The sequence below is a fragment of the Xenopus laevis genome, chromosome 1S, assembly GCF_017654675.1.
Source record: "Xenopus laevis strain J_2021 chromosome 1S, Xenopus_laevis_v10.1, whole genome shotgun sequence".
NCBI lineage: Eukaryota > Metazoa > Chordata > Amphibia > Anura > Pipidae > Xenopus > Xenopus laevis.
The window spans coordinates 122,417,608-122,437,516 of record NC_054372.1 but is presented as its reverse complement, the minus strand read 5'-3'; the positions used below and the strand labels follow the sequence as shown (position 1 = coordinate 122,437,516).

At 37.8% G+C, this 19,909-nt stretch overlaps 1 protein-coding gene across 1 annotated transcript in view; it reads left to right on the top strand.

Annotated features, from left to right (window-relative positions):
- Nucleotides 1–245: 245 nt before the first annotated feature.
- gnaq.S (guanine nucleotide binding protein (G protein), q polypeptide S homeolog) overlaps nucleotides 246–19,909 on the top strand; it is a gene marked incomplete at its 3' end in the record, with an annotated part of 46,862 nt that continues 27,198 nt past the window's right edge. The window contains 1 exon segment of the mRNA NM_001090560.1: nucleotides 246–381. Coding sequence (NP_001084029.1) covers nucleotides 246–381 — 136 coding nt within the window.

The following is a 19,909-nucleotide window of genomic DNA, read 5'->3' as shown; positions in this document are numbered from 1 at the left end:
AGTTGGCGAGTGACAGCGGATCGGGCGTTTGGGTTTTCCTTGTGCACGGGCAACAGCAGCCTCCACCCACTCCGGGTGCCATCACATCAGCTGCCTGGCCCTGTGGATTTAATACCCCATTCATTGGAAACCCCTTCTCCCTGCAGTACGCGCACGGCTGCTTCGGGCTCTGCTACATTGGCAGTGCGTTGGTCCGTATTGCAGCAGGGTGGAGGTCTCTGACTCCCCACTAGTCAGGAGGAGGCATGACTCTGGAGTCCATCATGGCGTGCTGCCTCAGCGAGGAGGCCAAGGAAGCTCGAAGGATTAACGATGAGATCGAGAGACAGCTCCGCCGGGATAAGAGAGACGCCCGCCGGGAACTCAAACTCCTCCTGCTCGGTGAGTACAGACACACACACACAGGGGGCAAGTAGCTGTGTGGCCTTGTCATATGCACATGTGTGTGTGCCCAGCACCCTCCCTCCCACTTCATGTCTCCTACTACTGCTTCTGCCCATTCATCCCCCTGAGACAAGTAGGAGCAGCACACAGTGTGCAACACAGAGCCGAGGTGTAACATTATCTCTGCCTCTCCATCTACACATTCATCTGTCACATATATATATATATATATATATATATATATATATATATATATATATAAAATCACTCCTGCCTTTATCAAACATGGACACTGCAGGATTGCATTGCTTAATATGTAGCCCAGCAGTATCATTTTTTTTTTATATGGGCCTTCTTTTTGTTTCTTGTAGAGAAGTCTTGACTTGCTTCTAGTCTTAGTTTAACCATACCTGAAAGAATGGCATTTTGTTATATATATATATATATATATATATATATATATATATATATATATATAAAAAATCTATATCTATCCAGTGAAGGTGGCATTAGGACATGGAGCTATATAAGAGTGCATGTGTATACAGGTATGGGATCCATTATCCAGAAAACTAGAAAATAATTCATGTTTTTAAAAAGAAAAATATTGCTTTGTAGTAGTAAAGCAGTACCTTGTTCTTGATCCTAACGAAGATATAAGTCATCCTTGTTTGAGCCAAAACAATCCTATTGGGTCTATTTAATGTTTAAATGATTTTTTTTTTCTTTTCTAGACTTATGGTGTGGAGATAGTGTCGGACTGGGGTGCCAAGGGCCCCCCAGAAAACCTTAAGCAAAAGGGGCACTTTCCAAACTATTATACCTCCTCTCCTCATTCAACCTCTTTATTCTACTAGTCTCTTTCCTCTACATGCTAAACTCTATTCTTCCAGTATTAAATCTCTTTGTTCCCAAAAAGAAATATGGAATGACCATGAAATAGACCAAATGGTTAGAAAATAGAGGCCCACTGACCTGGGCCCACCGGGAGTTATCCTGATATCCTGGTGGGCCAGTCCGACACTGTATGGAGATCCAAATTATACACATACACACACCCCTTATCTGGATACACCCAAGGTCCCTAGCATTTTCAATAACAGGTTCCAGGTGTGTGAATGTATAATTTAAAAAAAAAACAAAAAACAACAAAAATATATAATCAATTTCTTGTACCAATGTCTTTTGCCCATAGATATGATCAACACTGTTTTATGAGGGATCTACATTAATGGTTTTGAGGCAATGTGTAAATTGAAGGGATCATGTGAAAGTAATGGAACTAAACTACATCATGATATTGTTATTTTAAGTGCAATTTAATATACAGATTATCACCTTTGTAGATGAGCTACATTAAATCAATTCACTCTTAGACCTCAATGTAGAGATTTAATATTTTGGAATGATTATTTTGTTCTAATAATGCCAAACCAGTTCTATACCTGTTTGTAATAACATGCTAGTATTGTGCATTGTCTTTTGCATGTACTGGCAGATGGGAGGTTAAAAGGAGAAAACAACCTGCCACTCAGTATTCGTTACTCTAGTCGACAGCCTAGTTTGCCCTGCGTGAGTAGGGTAATGAGGAGCTGGCAAATGCCATATATATTGACATGCACTTTTGTGGGTGTGGCTTTCCTGGCCAGCAATGAGCTATACTTTCACTTTTTATATTTACACCTAAGTCTTTCCTAATCACTGACCAGATTTGCATTATTTTGTCCTCACTGTGCAACATAAGTACTGTCTAAAAGATTTCTGTGATCAGATGGATTACCAAACAAACAAATAAATAAATAAACAAATAAATAATGGGGGAAAAACACCTTTGGAACTTTTGGACAGGCTGAGAAAGAAAAGCAGCTAGGCCTTCAACTGGCTGCCCTGAACTAATATGAGCTTTATCGACTCATTGGCAATAAGCACAGCTTTATAAAAAGTAACCCCCGCAAATGCACGAAAAACTTCCGTTACCTTCTATACCATTTGTGTTAAAAAAAAAATTACAAATTGGTGTTTTCTTTGTATGACTCGAATAGTTTTAACAACTGTAGTACAATTTTTCTTGCTTTCAGGAAAAGAATCAAACAAGCAAAGACTGTGATGGGAGCAGACAGGCCCCAATTAATAATGCACTCCGTGTTAAGTATAGGACAAAAGATAGATTTTGGACCGTTGGATTTTTTTTATTCTTGTTAATGAGAAGTTTAGTTTATTAAAAATATCAGATACTGCACTGGTAAAGGCATTGTTGTGAAGATTCACCAAGATGTGTCTTAATATTTTTTGCATAACGGAATGTTTATTTTTATATATTATGTACTATATATTGTATGCTTATGTTCATCTGACTTTTATGTTCTGCTGTCATGGCTGCAGCCGTATTTGAGGCTTTACTAAATTACAGAATTCTGTTTGCTCCTGAGACATTAAAGTTAGTGTATATAGCCCTTTTTCTATTAAAGGAACAGTAACAAAAAGAAAAATGAAAGTGTTTTAAAGGAATGAAAATATAATGTACTGCCATTCACTAATATAATTGCTATATTTGCTTTAGAAAGACTTCTATAGTTTATATAAACAAGCTGCTGTGTAGCCATGGAGGCAGCCATTCAAACACAGTAGATAACATATACCTTCTGAAGTATTCCATTGTATACTACAGAACTTATCTGTTATCTGCTGTGTTTCCTGTGCCTTCCTTTTTCTGCTTTGATTGGCTGCCCCCATGGCTAAACATCAGCTTGTTTATATAATCTATTGTAGTTTCTGAAGCTGACAAACCAGCACAAAGCAACAGTTCACTATATTTTCACTACTTTAACACCAAAAAACAAATTTTTTTTACTGTTCCTTTAAATGGTGTTTTGGTGTACTTTACTAGCTAAGCCTAGAGAAGAGGAATTCACTCTTTAACTCGTGCAGTTTAAAGTTCATACTGCCTCCACTTGGGCAGAACCTACACTGAATTGTATTTAAAATATACCCGAAACAGGATATCCTTTTTCAAATCTTCTTAATACAGGTTGGCCTTGATATAATGTGCTTTTATTACTTTGTAATGTTTCTGTGATACCTGCTGACAGGTCTAGGTCTGCCAAAGGATTATTGGTGTATAATTACAGTATGCCCATTTTAAGAACAGCTTACTTTATCTACTACTGTTTGCTAGGCATGTATTTTACAGTTTACAGATCTTTATTTGCGTATAATAATAATAGTTCAGTGCCGCCTGCCATACTGCCATACTGCTTTCTTTGACAGGAATAGATAAAAGAACATTTTCAATAAAATCATATCCTTGGTTGGCAACTGGCATAAAAGATGGTAGATGATTAATTTGATTTTATTGAAATAAAACTAAGGTTGCATGATACCATGAAATACTATAATTTTTTTTTGACTCGGTGCCCATTTGTGATTAACAGAAGCTTAGTAGGTGGTGCTAAATTAGGCACAATCTCCTCTTACCCCCTATAACAAATGACCAAAAATATTCTTACATGCACTCATTAGCCAATTGTATGTTGTAAATATGGCTGTTCATGTTTAGGGCAGAGACACACGGTCAGATTCGGGGAGATTAGTCGCCTGGTGACAAATCTCCTCTTCTTCGGGGCGACTAATCTCCCTGAACTGCCTTCCCCTGCTATCCCGCCGGCTAGAATGGAAATTGCAGGTGGAATGGCATTCAGAGCGCTTCGGTTTCTGAAGTCGCCCAAAGTTGCCTCACTTGAGAGAAAAATTAACCCAAGGAATAAAAAATATCAGAGGGTAAAACGGAACATATTAGTTCCTCTTTGCCAGTATACATTAATTCTAAACCCCTTTTCATAATACCATTGGATTGCTATACCTTTATTTCCCCCCCACTTGTATTGGAGACATATAATGCACTTAAAGGAGAAACAAACCCTTAATAAAAAAAACCCTACCCTATATAGACCTTCCTCCTCCCCCCCCCAGCCTAGCTGCTACCCCGGGCAAATGCCCCTAACTCTTTACTTACCCCTGTAGATTCTGTCCAGCGGAGTTCATGGGCGCCATCTTCAGCCGCTTCGGTAATCTTCGGAATGAGTCCGGCGATTTGGCAATTTTCGTGAGTATCTGCGCGTGCGCAGTAGTCGCGAAACATAAAATTGCTCCAACTGCACATGCATTGCTCTCGCTCTCATTCCGAAGATTACCGAAAAAAAAGATGATGGCTGGTTTGAACTTCACCGGACAGAATCTGCACGGAGGGGTAAGTAAAGATTTAGGGGCATTTGAACGGGGTAGCAGCTAGGCTGGGGGTGGAGGGGGCTCTATGTAGGGTGGTGTTTCTCCTTTAAGGTGACTGATAAGTGACCTTAGAAACTTTTCACTATTCTGTAGTACTTGGCATTTCCCCATGTGCCTTAAAAGCAATGCTGACAATGGTGGTGGGGTGGCAAGATTTATTAAATTGAAAAAATTGATTGTTAATATTATTTAGTCGTTCTCCAAAAGCTGCATTAATGTGTCAGCGGAGACTGTTACTCATGGCTGCAGCCTCTGAAGGCCCAGCAAAAGCATTCTAGTGACTTTATGCTAATTAAATGATGTGTTAGAAGTGCCCATGTGTCCCAGGCCTTTGAGTAAGAAATCAGGTTAACCGTTTGCCAATTGGAAGATTTGACAAATGTAATAATCTTTAAATAAGGGTTATTTCCTTTACATACCTGAAGGATATTCTGGAAATACTCATTGCTGTCAAGGTTACTAAGTGCATTTTGCTGACTTGTTTTTCCCTAAATGACTCACTTCTAAGGAGATTGTCTATGGGGGAGTGTATAGTTATTCAACATTTTAGCAAAAACCTGTGCATTGTTCATACTATACAGTAAAATGAATTGGCACGCCCATTTTCAGCACTATGCATTATATGCATGGTCTGCACAACTGGCTGTCACAGTGGGCCTAAGTATTTTATTTTACTTTTTTTTTTTTTTTTTTTTTTAAAGGGGGTGTTTACCTTCCAACACTTTTTTCCGTTCAGTTGGTTTCAGATAGTTCACCATAAATAAAGACTTTTCCCAATTACTTTCTATTTTCTATGTGTGCCAGTTTTTCTAATATTGAAGTGTAAGTCAAATTTTTCATATTTATAAAGCTGTTCTGGGACCCTCTAAACTGTTTTAAATTAATACATTTAGTTGATACACTTCCTATCTTTGTCAATGCTGAGCAGAATCCCTGGTTTTCATTAAAGGCAGCTGTTACAACTGATACAATAGTTGCTAATACTCCAGAGACACTGCTTAGGAATTTATCAACAAAATGTTGCAAATTTGTAACAGTTTAGAGTCTGAAACTGAATTACTGAGGTGCCAGACTCAAACACCAGAGACAGTTACATTTTGGAAAAATAGTAAAAAAAGAAAAAATGGAAAGCAATTAAAAAAAGTCTTTATTTCTGAAAACAACTCAACTATGTGTATGAAAATGATTTTGCTTTTTTTTTTGTAACTGTAATAGAGAGTGATAAAATTAAAATGTTTGAAAAATTACAGACACAAGTGCTCAGAAAAGAATATTTCCCAAGTACCGGTAGTTATTTTTCTATATTTACTTCATATTGGTCTAGAAAAAAAAATACATGTAAAAACAGCTGAAAAGTGATTCTACAATAACTTGTAACAACCTGTCCGCTCTACAGGACAGGGACATTCATCATCTTACCTATTTAACACCTATATTTATTTTTGTAGTGGTCCCTGTTTGTTCTGTTATGTTGTTGTTCTGCAATACAGTGCTGTGTACATATATAGATAAAAATATACATACATACGTACAACTCTATATAAACCTCTATAGAATTCGAAATTAAGATTTGTGTTAAAAAAAAAAATTGTCTGTTGAGGTAACCCTGGGATTTGAAATAGACCTCAACCAATCTGATCAATTAACCTTTGATCTAAACTGGGTTATTTTTACCCCATGCAAGTGCTTCATTAACTCTGAATTATGAGTGAAAAAAACACCTTAAGCATATGCTCTTGTTCCATTTTTGAAAAGAAATATGGTGTGTCTTTTACAGGCACGACAAGTGTGCTTTACAAGAAAAGGTAACCTTTGAGCATGACACTGTAAATACTCTACCACAATACAATTTCTGCAAGCTACATAGTACTAGGTGGTGAAATTGTATACTTCTGTATGTTTGTCAGTTGTTTTCATCCTTCCCAGTTGTTTTTAGACTGAAGTCACACTGCGTTATTTTTTTCTTATCTTACAATGTGACTATTTATAGCATTCACTCATTGGGAACAAGAAATAACTTAAGGTGGCCATAGACTCCAAGATCCGCTCGTTTGGCGACATCGCCAAACGAGCGGATCTTTCCCTGATATGCCACTAAACTGCGTGGCTATATCGGGGGTAATTCGAACGTTCGGCCGTATGGCCGAACGATCGAATTACGATGCGCCAAGCGGCTCCGACGGGTCGGTCGGGTAAAAATCCAACCTTCCCGATCGATATCGTGGCCAGATATCGATCGGGAAGACCCGTCTGAAGCCCCCATACACGGGCAGATAAGCTGTCAAATCGGTCCAAACGACCGATATCTGCAGCTTTATCTGCCCGTGTATGGCCACCTTAAGGCTACAACAGGTGACATTGCTTGGGGTGGGGTGTAGGAAGAATATCCTGGTTCTGATTGCTGATTTCCTCTTATACACACATTGTCTGCTAGTGGAAGTATGTGCAGCTTACTGTCTGTTTGTCATTGGCGTTACTCAGAAGGTGCATAAGCCACTAATTAAAGGGGTAATTCAGCTTTAAATTTAACTTCGTATGCTATTGAATGTCCTTTCCTTAGGAACTTTTCTATCGATCATTTTTACATTTTTAGTTTTTGAATTATTATTTCTGCCTCTTCAGGCTGTGTAGCCACAGGGTTTTGTTTTTATTTTTATGACTTCACTTTCGTCTAAGGCACTCTCTTATCTATCTTCTATTTAAAGCACTGCCTGGTTGCTAGGGTATATTGAACCAGATAGCTGCTGAAATTTAAAACTAGAATGCTGTTAGGGAAAAAAAAAAAAAAAATCCACAGAAAATGAAGGCCAGTTGCATATTGCCTCCAGATATCACTGCCTACATCATACTAAATGCTAATTTAAAAATGGACTACCCCTACCTCTATTTCATTAATCTTTTGGGCTTGAAGGAATATATAAAGTTGCAATGTCATCTCTATATCCATGACATTTCTTTTTTCATTGGCTGTTTGTTCCTAGTGCTGGTAGCTTGCAAAGGAGGGTTTGTGTTTAGTTGCTCTTTAAAGGAACAGTAACGCCAAAAAATAAAACGGTATATAAAGGAATGGCGATATAATGTACTGTTGCCCTGCACTGATAAAACTGGTGTGTTTGCTTCAGAAACACTACTACCGCTTATATATATATATATATATATATATATATATATATATATATATATATATATATATATATATATATATATATATATATATACATACATAGCCTAAGCATAAACATGAATTTACTTCACTAGAAGCCTAATTAAACAAATGTTTTATGCTTTAAAAGTTGGCCACAGGGGGTCACCATCTTGTAACTATGGTAAACATCTTTGCACATGCCCAGTGTGGTCCGGGCTGCTGTTGGGAGGGTTAGGGATCATCATAAATTATTAAAACAGCCCAAGTCAAATATTATCTGCCAGAAACAGATACTGCAAGACTGATTTAGTAATCAGAATAAGCACACTGCACTGGGTCCTGTGTTGTCATGTAATCTAATGTAGATTTTATAGTTTTTCTCCAGAACCAATGGCTGCAGCAATATAATCCTTCAATGAGAATCCCAGTTTATCTGTTTAAATCTGGCTCCATGATCTTTGTTCCTGCAGCTGGAGATGGAAACAGAGGATGTAAAGGCAAAAATAAAATCCCATTTTTACTTTATTAACTGAAATGAAACCTATCCCCAATAATAAATCTGTAATGTTTTTATAAGAAACTTGACTGTATGCAGTGAAATTCTCCCTTAACCAACTTGGTCTGACTGCTGTGGATACGAATCTCTACACATGCGCCGGCTGCTCTACAGGGAAACAAACAAAGCTGCTCGAGACTGTAGTAGTCGGCCCTTCTCCAACCAGGACTCCAGGTCCTACAATTCCTTGTGTGTCTTGTGCCTGACAAGCCTGAGAAAAATAACAAACCTGCATGGCATTGTGGGTATTGGAGTCTTGACTTAAAGGGGAAGGAAACCTCGTCGGCGCTAACCCCCCTCCCGTGTATTGCCCCCCTCCCTCCTCCCCCCTGGCCTACCCCTCCCGCTGGGCAAATGCCCCTAACTTGTTACTTACCCTTCTGCGCAGGTCCAGTCCAGGGAGTTCACAGCCGACATCTTCTTCCACGCGATCTTCTTCCTCCTTTGACCGGCGTTTTGGCGCATGCGCAGTAGGAGCATTTCGCCGGTACGGATCTACTGCGCATGCGCCAAAAGTCACGCACATGCGCAGTAGATCGTACCGGCGAAATGATCCTACTGCGCATGCGCCGGTCAAAGGAGGAAGCGGATCGCGTGGAAGAAGATGTCGGCTGTGAACTCCCTGGACTGGACCTGCGCAGAAGGGTAAGTAACAAGTTAGGGGCATTTGTCCAGCGGGAGGGGTAGGCCAGGGGGGAGGAGGGAGGGGGGGCAATACACGGGAGGGGGGGAGGGGGGTTAGCGCCGACGAGGTTTCCTTCCCCTTTAAGAAAAGCCAACTGAAGGGCGGAAGTCAAGCAAACAGTCAAGAGAATGGAAAGAACAGATACTGCTTTCACAATACATTTAAAACCATCGAAAATGCATAATACATCTATATTTGAAAGTTTCTTTCATTAGACCTAATTTAGGGTGGACATCCTCTTTAAGCGTTTTCTTTTAGCCCTCTCTTTTCCCAGGCATCATAATCCAAATTGCAGACTTTTCAAAACGGTTAGTGTTTGTTACTGTATATCAGAATATTCATTGATACATTTCACACAATTCAGTACCTGCCTACTGAACATGCTTCCTAAAGTGTGGTTACAATTAATACATTGCTTACCGGCATTTCTCTGCTATTGAGAAATTTATCAATTTAATATCAAATTCAGCAGTTCAGCTGCTGCCTTACATAGTTTATAAGAGGGATGAAAATTAAACATGTTTAAACTAAACAAAACACTACAGGGCAGGAACCTCCTTCCAGTTGTCTCTCTCGTGCCATATGGCACTTAATCTCTCTCTATTTATCCTTATTTATTGCACTTATGTTACTTTTCCACCCTGTGTGCACTTTTATTGTAAGACTTTACAGAGCTGCAAATCCTTGCAAAGGTTTACAGCTTTAAGTTATATATACATACATTTAAAAAGCTTTATGTTAAAATAAAAATGGTATGCAAATTAAAAAAGTAATTTATTTGTGGTATGATAATTTTTGTAAAGGAGAACTGCTGCTTTAAAATCTAGCTACTATCTCTCTTATAAAAGTTACTGTTCTTCAGGTTGTAGCAAAGAGACCCACCAGCAACAACAAAAAAATTAACTATGAGACCTTGGTTAATTTTTATGTTAAAATATTTTATTGCTTATCTTTATGTTCAGACCTACAGCTTTTTGGTTGCTGGAGTAATGAATCAAAAATAGTACATTTGAACGGTTCAAATAACATGAACTATTAAAAATTTTAAACAAATTAAATCAAATAAGCAACAAAATCTGGAAACTAATTACAGAATATCTTGCATTGCACTATTCTATACTAAATGGTAAAATTTATATTTTTAGTGAACTACCCCTTTAAAATATACCCCTGGAGCTCCTGTTGAAACTTCAACAGTCCTAGCTATTGTAGAGGTGTTCTGACTCTTTTGATTTTGCCTTCTCTTGTAGTGTCCACTTAGAAGTAGGAAAGGGGCTAGTGTGTACTGTATGCTAGCTAAATTTGTTACAACTCGATAGTGGCTATTTAGGGGAGAAACTGTAGCAAGCAAAACAAACTAGACAGCAACTACATCAACTAACACAGAAAATGCATTGTTTAAACATATACTAATAACGAAACAAATATTGAAATATTAATAAAAATAAGTTACATGAGTGGGATAATATCTATAAAATAAAACCCAAGCCTGCACAAATGAGCACATTTTAGACAATCCAATACACCGTGTTTCAACAAATTGGCAGATAACTGCAGAGTAGAAAACACTAAGAAACAGCAGGAGTTGGATTGTAGGCATCCAAGGCTCTCCTATGGTTCTTAAATTTCATATCCCAGTCCTTTTTAGATTAGGTTTATTGAAGCTTGTTAGTTCTACTAATGAGGTGGAATTGACAGTCATTTTAATTAAAGTTTACAATTCACATGAAATGTATTATGCATACTGTAAACTGGGTAATCTTACATAGAGTGGAGACCAACTTGTAGGTGTGTAGATTGTAATGTTTATTTGACCTCCTGATTAACAATTCAAAGAAAAATCGAATCCTCTCAACCCCACAACGTACATCTGGATTCACAATTATGATACTCTACAGCCCTTTTTTCTTCATCTTTGAATCCAAGCTGCATCATAGCCACAACACTACTTCCTGCTTTTCAGCTCTCTAACTCTTGAGTTGGTCAGTGACTTGAGGAGGGGGGGCACATGGGACATAACTGTTCAGTGAGTTTGTAATTGATCCTTAGCATTCAGCTCAGATGCAAAAGCAACAGTTATGACCTATGTGACCCCCCCCCCCCCTCAAGTAACTGATTGGTCAGTGCCTGGTAATCAGTGGAAGTCAAGAGAGCTGCAAAGCCTGAAGTAGTCATCTGGCTATTTCCAGCCTTTATAGATTGCATGTTTGCCTAACTAACTATTAGAAACTTTTTTTTGCACAGCCTATTTATTTACCCAGTTTTTATACTGCTACCACAGGCATTTTCCTTCAATTAAACTGAATCTTTGCATCACCTGCAGTAGAGATTTTTCTTTTTTTATTATGGACAACACATCTCCCTGTGTGTCATTGTCCTAAGTGCAACACGGTGTTATTGGCTGTACAGGAAAAAAAGTCTCGACAAAAAGAATCGGAAGGCCACATTTTCACTGTTGCTATACAAAAGAAAAGATAGCAGCTACTTCTGTGCATGCAGAGCAAGGAATCCTTAGTCACACCAGTTTTCCCAGCAAGCACCACAATCTAAAAACAATGGACGGATGGTATCTCATACATTTTCAGCTAAGCACATTACCGGTATTCATTTATTAATTAATTATAGCTGGCCGAATATACATGAATTTGTCTATTAACTTGATTAATTATCTGGGTTATATGATTTGTATGAGGGGACAGAACTTGAGATTAATTTGATTACACTCTCGCTTGTTTAAAGGGATCCTGTCATCGGAAAACATGTTGTTTTCAAAACGCACCAGTTAATAGTGCTACTCCACCAGAGTTTTGCACTGAAATCCATTTCTCAAAAGAGCAAACAGATTTTTTTTTATATTGAATTTTGAAATCTGACATGGGGCTAGACATTTTGTCAATTTCCCAGTTGCCTCTGGTCATGTGACTTGTGCCTGCACTTTAGGAGAGAAATGCTTTCTGGCAGGCTGCTGTTTCTCCTTCTTAATGTAACTGAATGTGTCACATGGGTTTTTACTATTGAATGTTGTTCTTAGCTCTGCCAGGCAGCTGTTATCTTATGTTAGGGAGCTGTTATCTGGTTACCTTCCCATTGTTCTTTTGTTTGGCTGCTGGGCGGGGGGGGGGGGAAGGGAGAGGGTTGTTATCACTCCAACTTGCAGTAAAGAGTGATTGAAGTTTATCAGTCACATGACTTGGGGCAGCTGGGAAATTCACAATATGTCTAGCCCCATGTCAGATTTCAAATCTGTTTTTGTTTTTTGAGAAATGGGTTTCAGTGCAGAATTCTGCTGGATCAGCACTATTAACTGACTCATTTTGAAAAAAAAAATTTTTTTTCCCATGACAGTATCCCTTTAAGTATTTTAACAACCATATTCTAAAATCTGTATGGCTGATGATACTGGTCAGAAGTTTATGTGGTCATGGATCAAGATGAGATGGGCCTGTAACTCCATGTAATGCTCTGCTGTGTGGGCCAGTCTGATATCGCTTAAAGGAGAAGGAAAGCTACGGAGGCATTTTATTGCCAATAGATTAGCTGCAATAGTGCAAGCTAGAATGCTATATTTATTCTGTAGAATGTTTTACTATACCTGTGTAAAAAGCTCTAGAAACTCTCTGTTTGTTTAGGATAGGAGCTGCAGTATTAACATGGTGTGACATCACTTCCTGCCTGAGTCTTTCCCTGCTCTGGGCTCAGATTACAGTAGAGAAGGGAGGAGGAGGGGGGAGAGGAGCAAACTGAGCATGCTTTTGCCCAGGGCAATGAGGTTTAAGCTGAAGGCAGGAAGTCTGATACAGAAGCCCATGTGTACACAATAGAAGGAAAGAAATTCTGTGTTTCTTTTGACAGAGGACTTAGAGCAACATTACTTTGGGGGTTTACTGGTATATTTAGATGGACCTTTCTGATAAGGCTTACTTAGTTTTAACCTTTCCTTCTCCTTTAAAGCACAGAGCCAAACATTCTATAGGTGCAGATGAGCTACTAACTGGAACATGTATATTACCAGGATGAGTTAAAATATCTTTTCATCTTGTAACCTAACTATTTATAATATTTGTAGGCTTTTTTAAAAAGTTCTGTACTTTTTTTAATGCTTCTCGTCTTTTAGATAAAGTTGCCAGCCTGTGATCATAGGAACGCCCCCCCCCCTTCCAGAAATGTGATTGTGGTTTTATTACTTCCTCTGCAGTTTGTGGATTTTGTTAAAAAAATTCCCATTTAGAGCTCTTTCAACTTTTGTTTTGTATAAATATGGTCAACAGTGAGGGAAGGTCCAGACTTCATTTTTCAAGAGCTCCAGAAAATGTTGATTGAGTTTTTGTTGTACATAATTACAGTCACATCTGATGTACCAGGTTCAAGATAGGACAGAGCAGCAATCGCATATTCAAGAGAACTTGAACTTTAGTACTGTATAATGCCTGTGCCTGTGATTCCAATGGCTACTTTAAGCACAGCCTTGTATGTATGTATGTATGTATGTATGTATGTATAAACCATGGGTACATGGGATTCTTGTTCTCTTGCTCCTATAAAGATTTGGTCATTTTGAACATATCATTTGTTTGTATTCATATGAATCCACCTTTTTGAGGTAAAATTCCAAATCTATTGCCTAAACTGAATTATGCTTTCTGACAGTCACCAAGTAATAATTTTTCAGCACACCTTAACTTTGGACACGGAAGTGCCTTTATTTTTACTCTGCACCAAAATGAGTTGCTTTATCTAACAGCTGGGGTTAAGGACTACACACTAGATCTTTTCACTGTGTACCCTTTGTATAGTCCAAAATGCGCTGATCCCCCAAATTATATACTTGTTATTCAAACTTAAATGACAGCTAGTGATGGTTTTTTTTTTTTTTTTTGAATATACAAAAAATTATTATTTATAGATTTTAAGTAAATGGTGTACTTAATAGTTAAGTATATTAAAAAAGTATTTTATTTTTATAGTGGGCTAATTATTTGCCTCATTTAATTATGCAACACTAACCATTCGCATACCTTCCAACCGTCCCATTTGTTTCGCAGAACAGTCTCGATTTTGACAGCTCACCCCACAGTCATTCTTACTGAAATGTCCTGGCTTTCTCTTTGATCTCCTGCACTGAACAGCCAGAAAAAGATACAAAGTTTCTGAAACACAATGGGCTTTTGGCAGAGAGTCCAGAATACGTGGCAGATGCACTTAGATAATTTTGTAACAATTTAAGATAAGCAGGTCTCTTGGGGAAACACTGACTTGCAGTTTGGTTTAGTTCTCCTTTAAAGGGCAATTCACCTTCATTAGCAAAACCGTAATAACACAATAGAACCACAGAAATGTGTTTAGACTTTCATAACCTGTCAAATTTTGTAAAATTAACATGGTAATTAGGGTGTGTAGTCACACAAATGGGGGTGGTCAAAATGTTTTTGTCCCTTTTTCTCTTTCCAAAATGTTGGTAAGTATGCATCAGCCCTGCCCCTGAAACTCTCGTAAGTGATCAGACTGTGCTTTAGTAGGGTCAACATTGTCCATGCTGCCTTACCTGTTTGGATAAAGGTGTGTTTGTTACTTATGGTTTCCAGGTTAATTTAAATTATTGGTTGAAGTTCCCATCACCCTTGGGCCATGCATCAATTATTAAAATGCAGCTTCTGAAATTCTTCTAATTATGTATACTTTTTAATTTCAGTGCAAGATGATAAATTAAAAACTTTTTATGCTATCTCTTTGGGATCTTGTACTTTTATACTGAATTCACAGGTTATGGTTTTGATCTCTTCCCAATGGCTTTGGTGTATTAGGACAATGCTCTGCTAGTCATTGTCCTAAAACACCAGACATTATTAAGTGTTGTTTGGACCATTGCTGGAAACTCTAGTCTATAAAACACTAATGGTATATAAAAAGTAGTCCGTGCTCTGTGGGATCAGTTTATTGCATATCCAATCTATGTTGCAACATAAAAACGAGACATTTTAGCAAGTGAGTCGCTGTATTGTAAGGATCCTCATACTAGCTGATATTGAAAAAAAAAAGTTACATATCTTGAAATTATTTTCAATAGTTGTAACAATAAATATTTTTGTTGCAAGAGTGGAAAAAATTGCATGTTTCCTAAATGGGGATAACCTGCAATATAATAGATCTGTCAAATCTGGATCTATTATTTGGTTATCTGAGTCACTAACCCTAGCATCCATAAAATGTAAGGTGTCAATTTTATTGTTGCCCCTTTTTTATATTTCGTATAAGCCCAACTAAATAAGTTGAATATTTTGGGCCTATGTATTTATTAAATGTGAGCAACCCCTTTTAAAACAATAATCAAAGAATAAAGTTAATGACACATGGGCTGATTTTTGTAGAGTCCATTATTAAATAAACCAATAATTCAGCACCAAAGCCCATACATTCATTCTTATTGTATGAGAATTGCCTTTGCTTGACTGGCCATAGTTGCCTGTAAGAGTTTTTATTTTAAATGCTGTACAGTCCAAGTTGTGGCCTGATATTTTGGCTAATAAAAAAAAAAAAATGTCACATTTTTACTTTACAATTCTGCATTACCATGCAATGGAATTACAATGTATATGATCCCGGCACAACCTACTGAATTCTTACAAGTATGAGCAAATTTAATTTATACTGGCTTTGGTCACAAGCTGCCTTTGAGCCACCATGCTGCATCTGTCAAGGCAAACTTGATGTAGATAAGAAAATCCCATTTGCTAATCTTTCAGGTTGAAACAAAATCCTGTTCTACTTAATTAGATTTCCTTGAATTGAGTTATAAGATTATGTAATGCTGCTTACTTTCATGCAAAGTTTAGTAACCCTTTCATTCCACATGTGTGTATGTATTTCTATAACCAGTTTTTATAATACTGCAGAATAGACCAGGTGGGTCTTTCTTAGTGACTTGCTGGTAAATTTGTCATACGTAGTTTCCCCCCTATTCTCTTCTGCCCTGCTAGCCCTTTCACAACTCTATACTTAGGAAAGAAAAATGTGTATCCACTAGGGGCATAAAAAGCTTGCTTTTCCACGTGAGTAAGCTTGACATCAATTGACACCATACACAAATCAGGTGTGGGGAAGGGATTGAGTAGTACACCTCCTCGAAATGTTGTGTATGGTGTCAATTGGTGTCAAGCTGGATCACATGGAATAAAAACACTTGTGATACCACTAGTGGATACACATTTTTTTCCCTATGGTTTGCTGCTAGGAAGTGCCATTATCACCCATTTAAAAATGTAAATACATTTCTTTCTTAAAATAATAGCCACATTCCTTGAACTTATGTTGAACACAGGTAAACAACCTAAAGGTGGACCTGCATGTTCAGATATTTTGAAAGTTGACGACTGGTCAGTTATCAGAGTGTTGTTGTTGTGTGCCCATTATCTGATCAGTTTTTTGTTCTGTCCCTGTACACTGAAGCCTGTGTCCAATTAATAGCTGCTACATATAGTTTCCTATAGAAACGCAATAAGCTGCTTACTCTCAAAATGAACATTTGTGGAGAAAATGTTAGAATATTTACTGCTCTAAAATGACCTGTAATATTTGAAACCGGATTGGAATTTCTATACCCTGGAGCAGTTGGTACAGTACAGAACAATATCATGCAAATATCTATACCATCCTCTATTCAAAATGGTAACATCATTCAATGCATCTATTGTATTGTTGGCAATGCATTACCTGCAATCTTCCACTGACCATGCATTTTCTTGGAAGCTCTATGCAGTTATATCTTTTTGTATCTGCTAACTAGGAATGTTCACTGGAGACTGTGACAGTTGGAAGGCATAAAACCCATTTGATCAGTAAATACCATTCTATCATGCACTAGTAATTTGCTTTTCCATTATATTTATATTCTAGTTCATGCTGTTTCACAGTTGTTCCTCTTCTATAAGTGTGTTCCGTCTGTGGGGAAATACATCTTTAAACACTTCCTGTTTAGTGATAGAAATAAAACTACAACATATTTCTTGAGGAAGGAAGAAAAAGATTTCCAGCTGCCCATAGCAGCTTAAGGCCATTTCCCAAAGCAGCCTGTACATTCTTTGCTTGAATGCAAGAAACTATACTTGTCGCTAAACCAGTCAGAATAATAACTAATTGCTTTATCTTATGACCTGATTTCTCTCGTTATAACATATATACCTCTGACTAAATATTGTATGACAACTGCAAGTCTTTATTTGTCCTTCTAGCTGCTTTTTGTAATATCCCTGTGCAGCCCCTACCCTTTATAAAGTAGATTAAGCCTGATGAAGAAAGGGCTTGTCTTCCCCCCCCCCCAATATTGTTTTTCTCATAGGTTCAACTATGCTTATCAATAAATAAGCAAAGGGCTGTAAAATATATATTTTGTGTGGTTCCTAATTCACCCCACTTGCTTCCCATGGTTTTACCCTGCCATGAATCTTAGTCCTTCACTATTAGAGAAAATTAAGTGTAGGCGCTCTTGCTTTTTTTCCCCCTTTCTGATACCACCACCATCTGATTCCTGTGAAGTAAGTTCTTGTTATTACCTATACTGTAGGCTATTGAAACTGTTAATGGATATGATATGTTGGGAGGTATAGATATGGAATTGTTTATTTCTGTTTGCCAGTAAATGTATTCAGGTTGTCATACACATATTTGAGGGCATGCCAGACTGTGAACACTGGAAAAATGTTTTGTTTTTCTCCCTGTTCTTTCTAGCTTCAGTGAAGGTGTTTCTTTCATCCTACACAGGTTGAAAATGTATATTCTGTTCTTGTCCTCCTAATATAACTTCCTATCAAGAGGCCAAGAAGGGTGATCTCGCATAATTAGGGGAAATGTCTGATAACATTGGGGTGTGTAGTCAGCAGAGCCATGCACTGACCTAAGTCATTTGTCGTCTCTTTCACTCTTGCCTATATATTCAGATTTTCTGGCTAGGGGAAAAGCCATCAATACACCGAATACAGATATGGGGCCTGTTCTCCAGAATGCTCAGGACTTGAGGTTTTCCGTATAACAGATCTTTTCGTAATTTGTATTTTCATGCCTTCAATCTACTCAAAAAAACTTTTAAATGTTAATTAAACCCAACAGGCTGGTTCTGCTTCCAATGTGGATTAATTATATCTTAGTTTGGATCAAATACAAGGTACTGTTTTATTACAGAGAAAAGGGAAATCCTTTATATAAAATGTGGATTATTTGATGAAACAGAGTCTTTGGGAGACAACCTTTTCTGTAATTCATAGCTTTTCTGGATAATGGGGTTCTAGATCACAGATCCCATACCTGTACTAGTAAATAGAGTCTGGTTTCCAACACTATAAGGCTAGTTCAGTACCCTAAGGCTAGTGCCACACAAGGGATGAAGTTATCTGCTAAGATGCGCAGGCTGAAAACCAGCCATTATTAGACCTGATTCAGGCACCCACTGCTGATTTTGTCAAAGCTACATGGCTTTGTAAGTGTGGCGTAGACCACTTTTTGTAACATTTATGATTTTCTAATAATCCAGACCACATGCATGTGCATTCCCCCAGGCGATTTTCATCTGCTCGTGTGGCCAGACCCTATAGGATATCCAGCTTAATGGCAAGGAAAAAAATCGCATACAAGATTATGCAAGTGGGAGGCCTTTGTTCCCCATGGTAGTGCAGATTTATCAAGGGCAACAAAGCTCCTCTTGTGCCAGTGCCCTTAGAGTTTGCAAGAAAAAGATGAAACACCCACTGCACTCACTGAACACCTTATCGCTATCCATGTGTAGTTTAGCATTAAAAGTTTCCTCTTTCATAGCTAAACCTTTGTTCTTGTCCATTATCTACACATTGGTGGATGTTTAGACTTCCTTCTTGTTGAATTCACGTTTTCCTCATTGGAAGACAATAATTGATGTGTGCCAAGTTGAAGCATTTTAATAAGAAGAATTGAAAAGTGCCAAGCCAATAATTAAACCATTTTCCACCTATTTCACAATAAAGTGCATATGCAAAGTACTTTTCAGTTGTAAATGCTGGCAGGTCAGCCAAATGAGATACACATACACACACACACAGACACACACAGGCACACACACAGACACACACACAGACACACACACAGACACACACACAGACAGACACACACACACACACTATGATGTATGTATCTTTGTGTTTGAAAGTGAATGATTTTATAACTTCTTGCAAATCTTACTATGCCTGTACATAGCTACATATTTTGTTTTTCATTAGTTCCTACATCTCTTTTTGTAATTTAAAGGCTTGTGTAATAACTCTGATGGTAGGATAGTTTTGGAGACGTGGCTTAAAGTGGACCCGTCACCCAGACATAAAAATCTGTATAATAAAAGTCCTTTTTAAATTAAACATGAAATCAATTTCTTTTTTTATTAAAGCATTCATATCTGTTGTAAACTCATTTAAAAATATCAGCTGTCAATCAAATATTGCCTACCCCGCCTCTATGCCTAGGCATAGAGGCGGGGCAAGCAATTACTTTCACTTTCCATTTAGCACTTCCTAGATATCACCGCTCTCCTCACATTCCCCCAGCTCTCTTAACGATTTAATTGTGTAACCAGGGCATGGGGATGGACATTGGGTCCCTGTCCCCTGGTGCACAAACAAGATTCTGAGATGATGAAAGGCTTGCCTTAATAACAGTGTCCACAAAATGGCTCCTTCCTGGTTGCTATAATTATGAATTCCCAGACTGATGGAAACAATATTCAAATTATTTATACAGTGTAATTAAAGTTCATTTTGCTTGACTAACATGATAAAATAGGATTTGGAATAATTTTGTTTGGGTGACGGGTCCCCTTTAAGAAGGTAGTCCTACTTTAAGA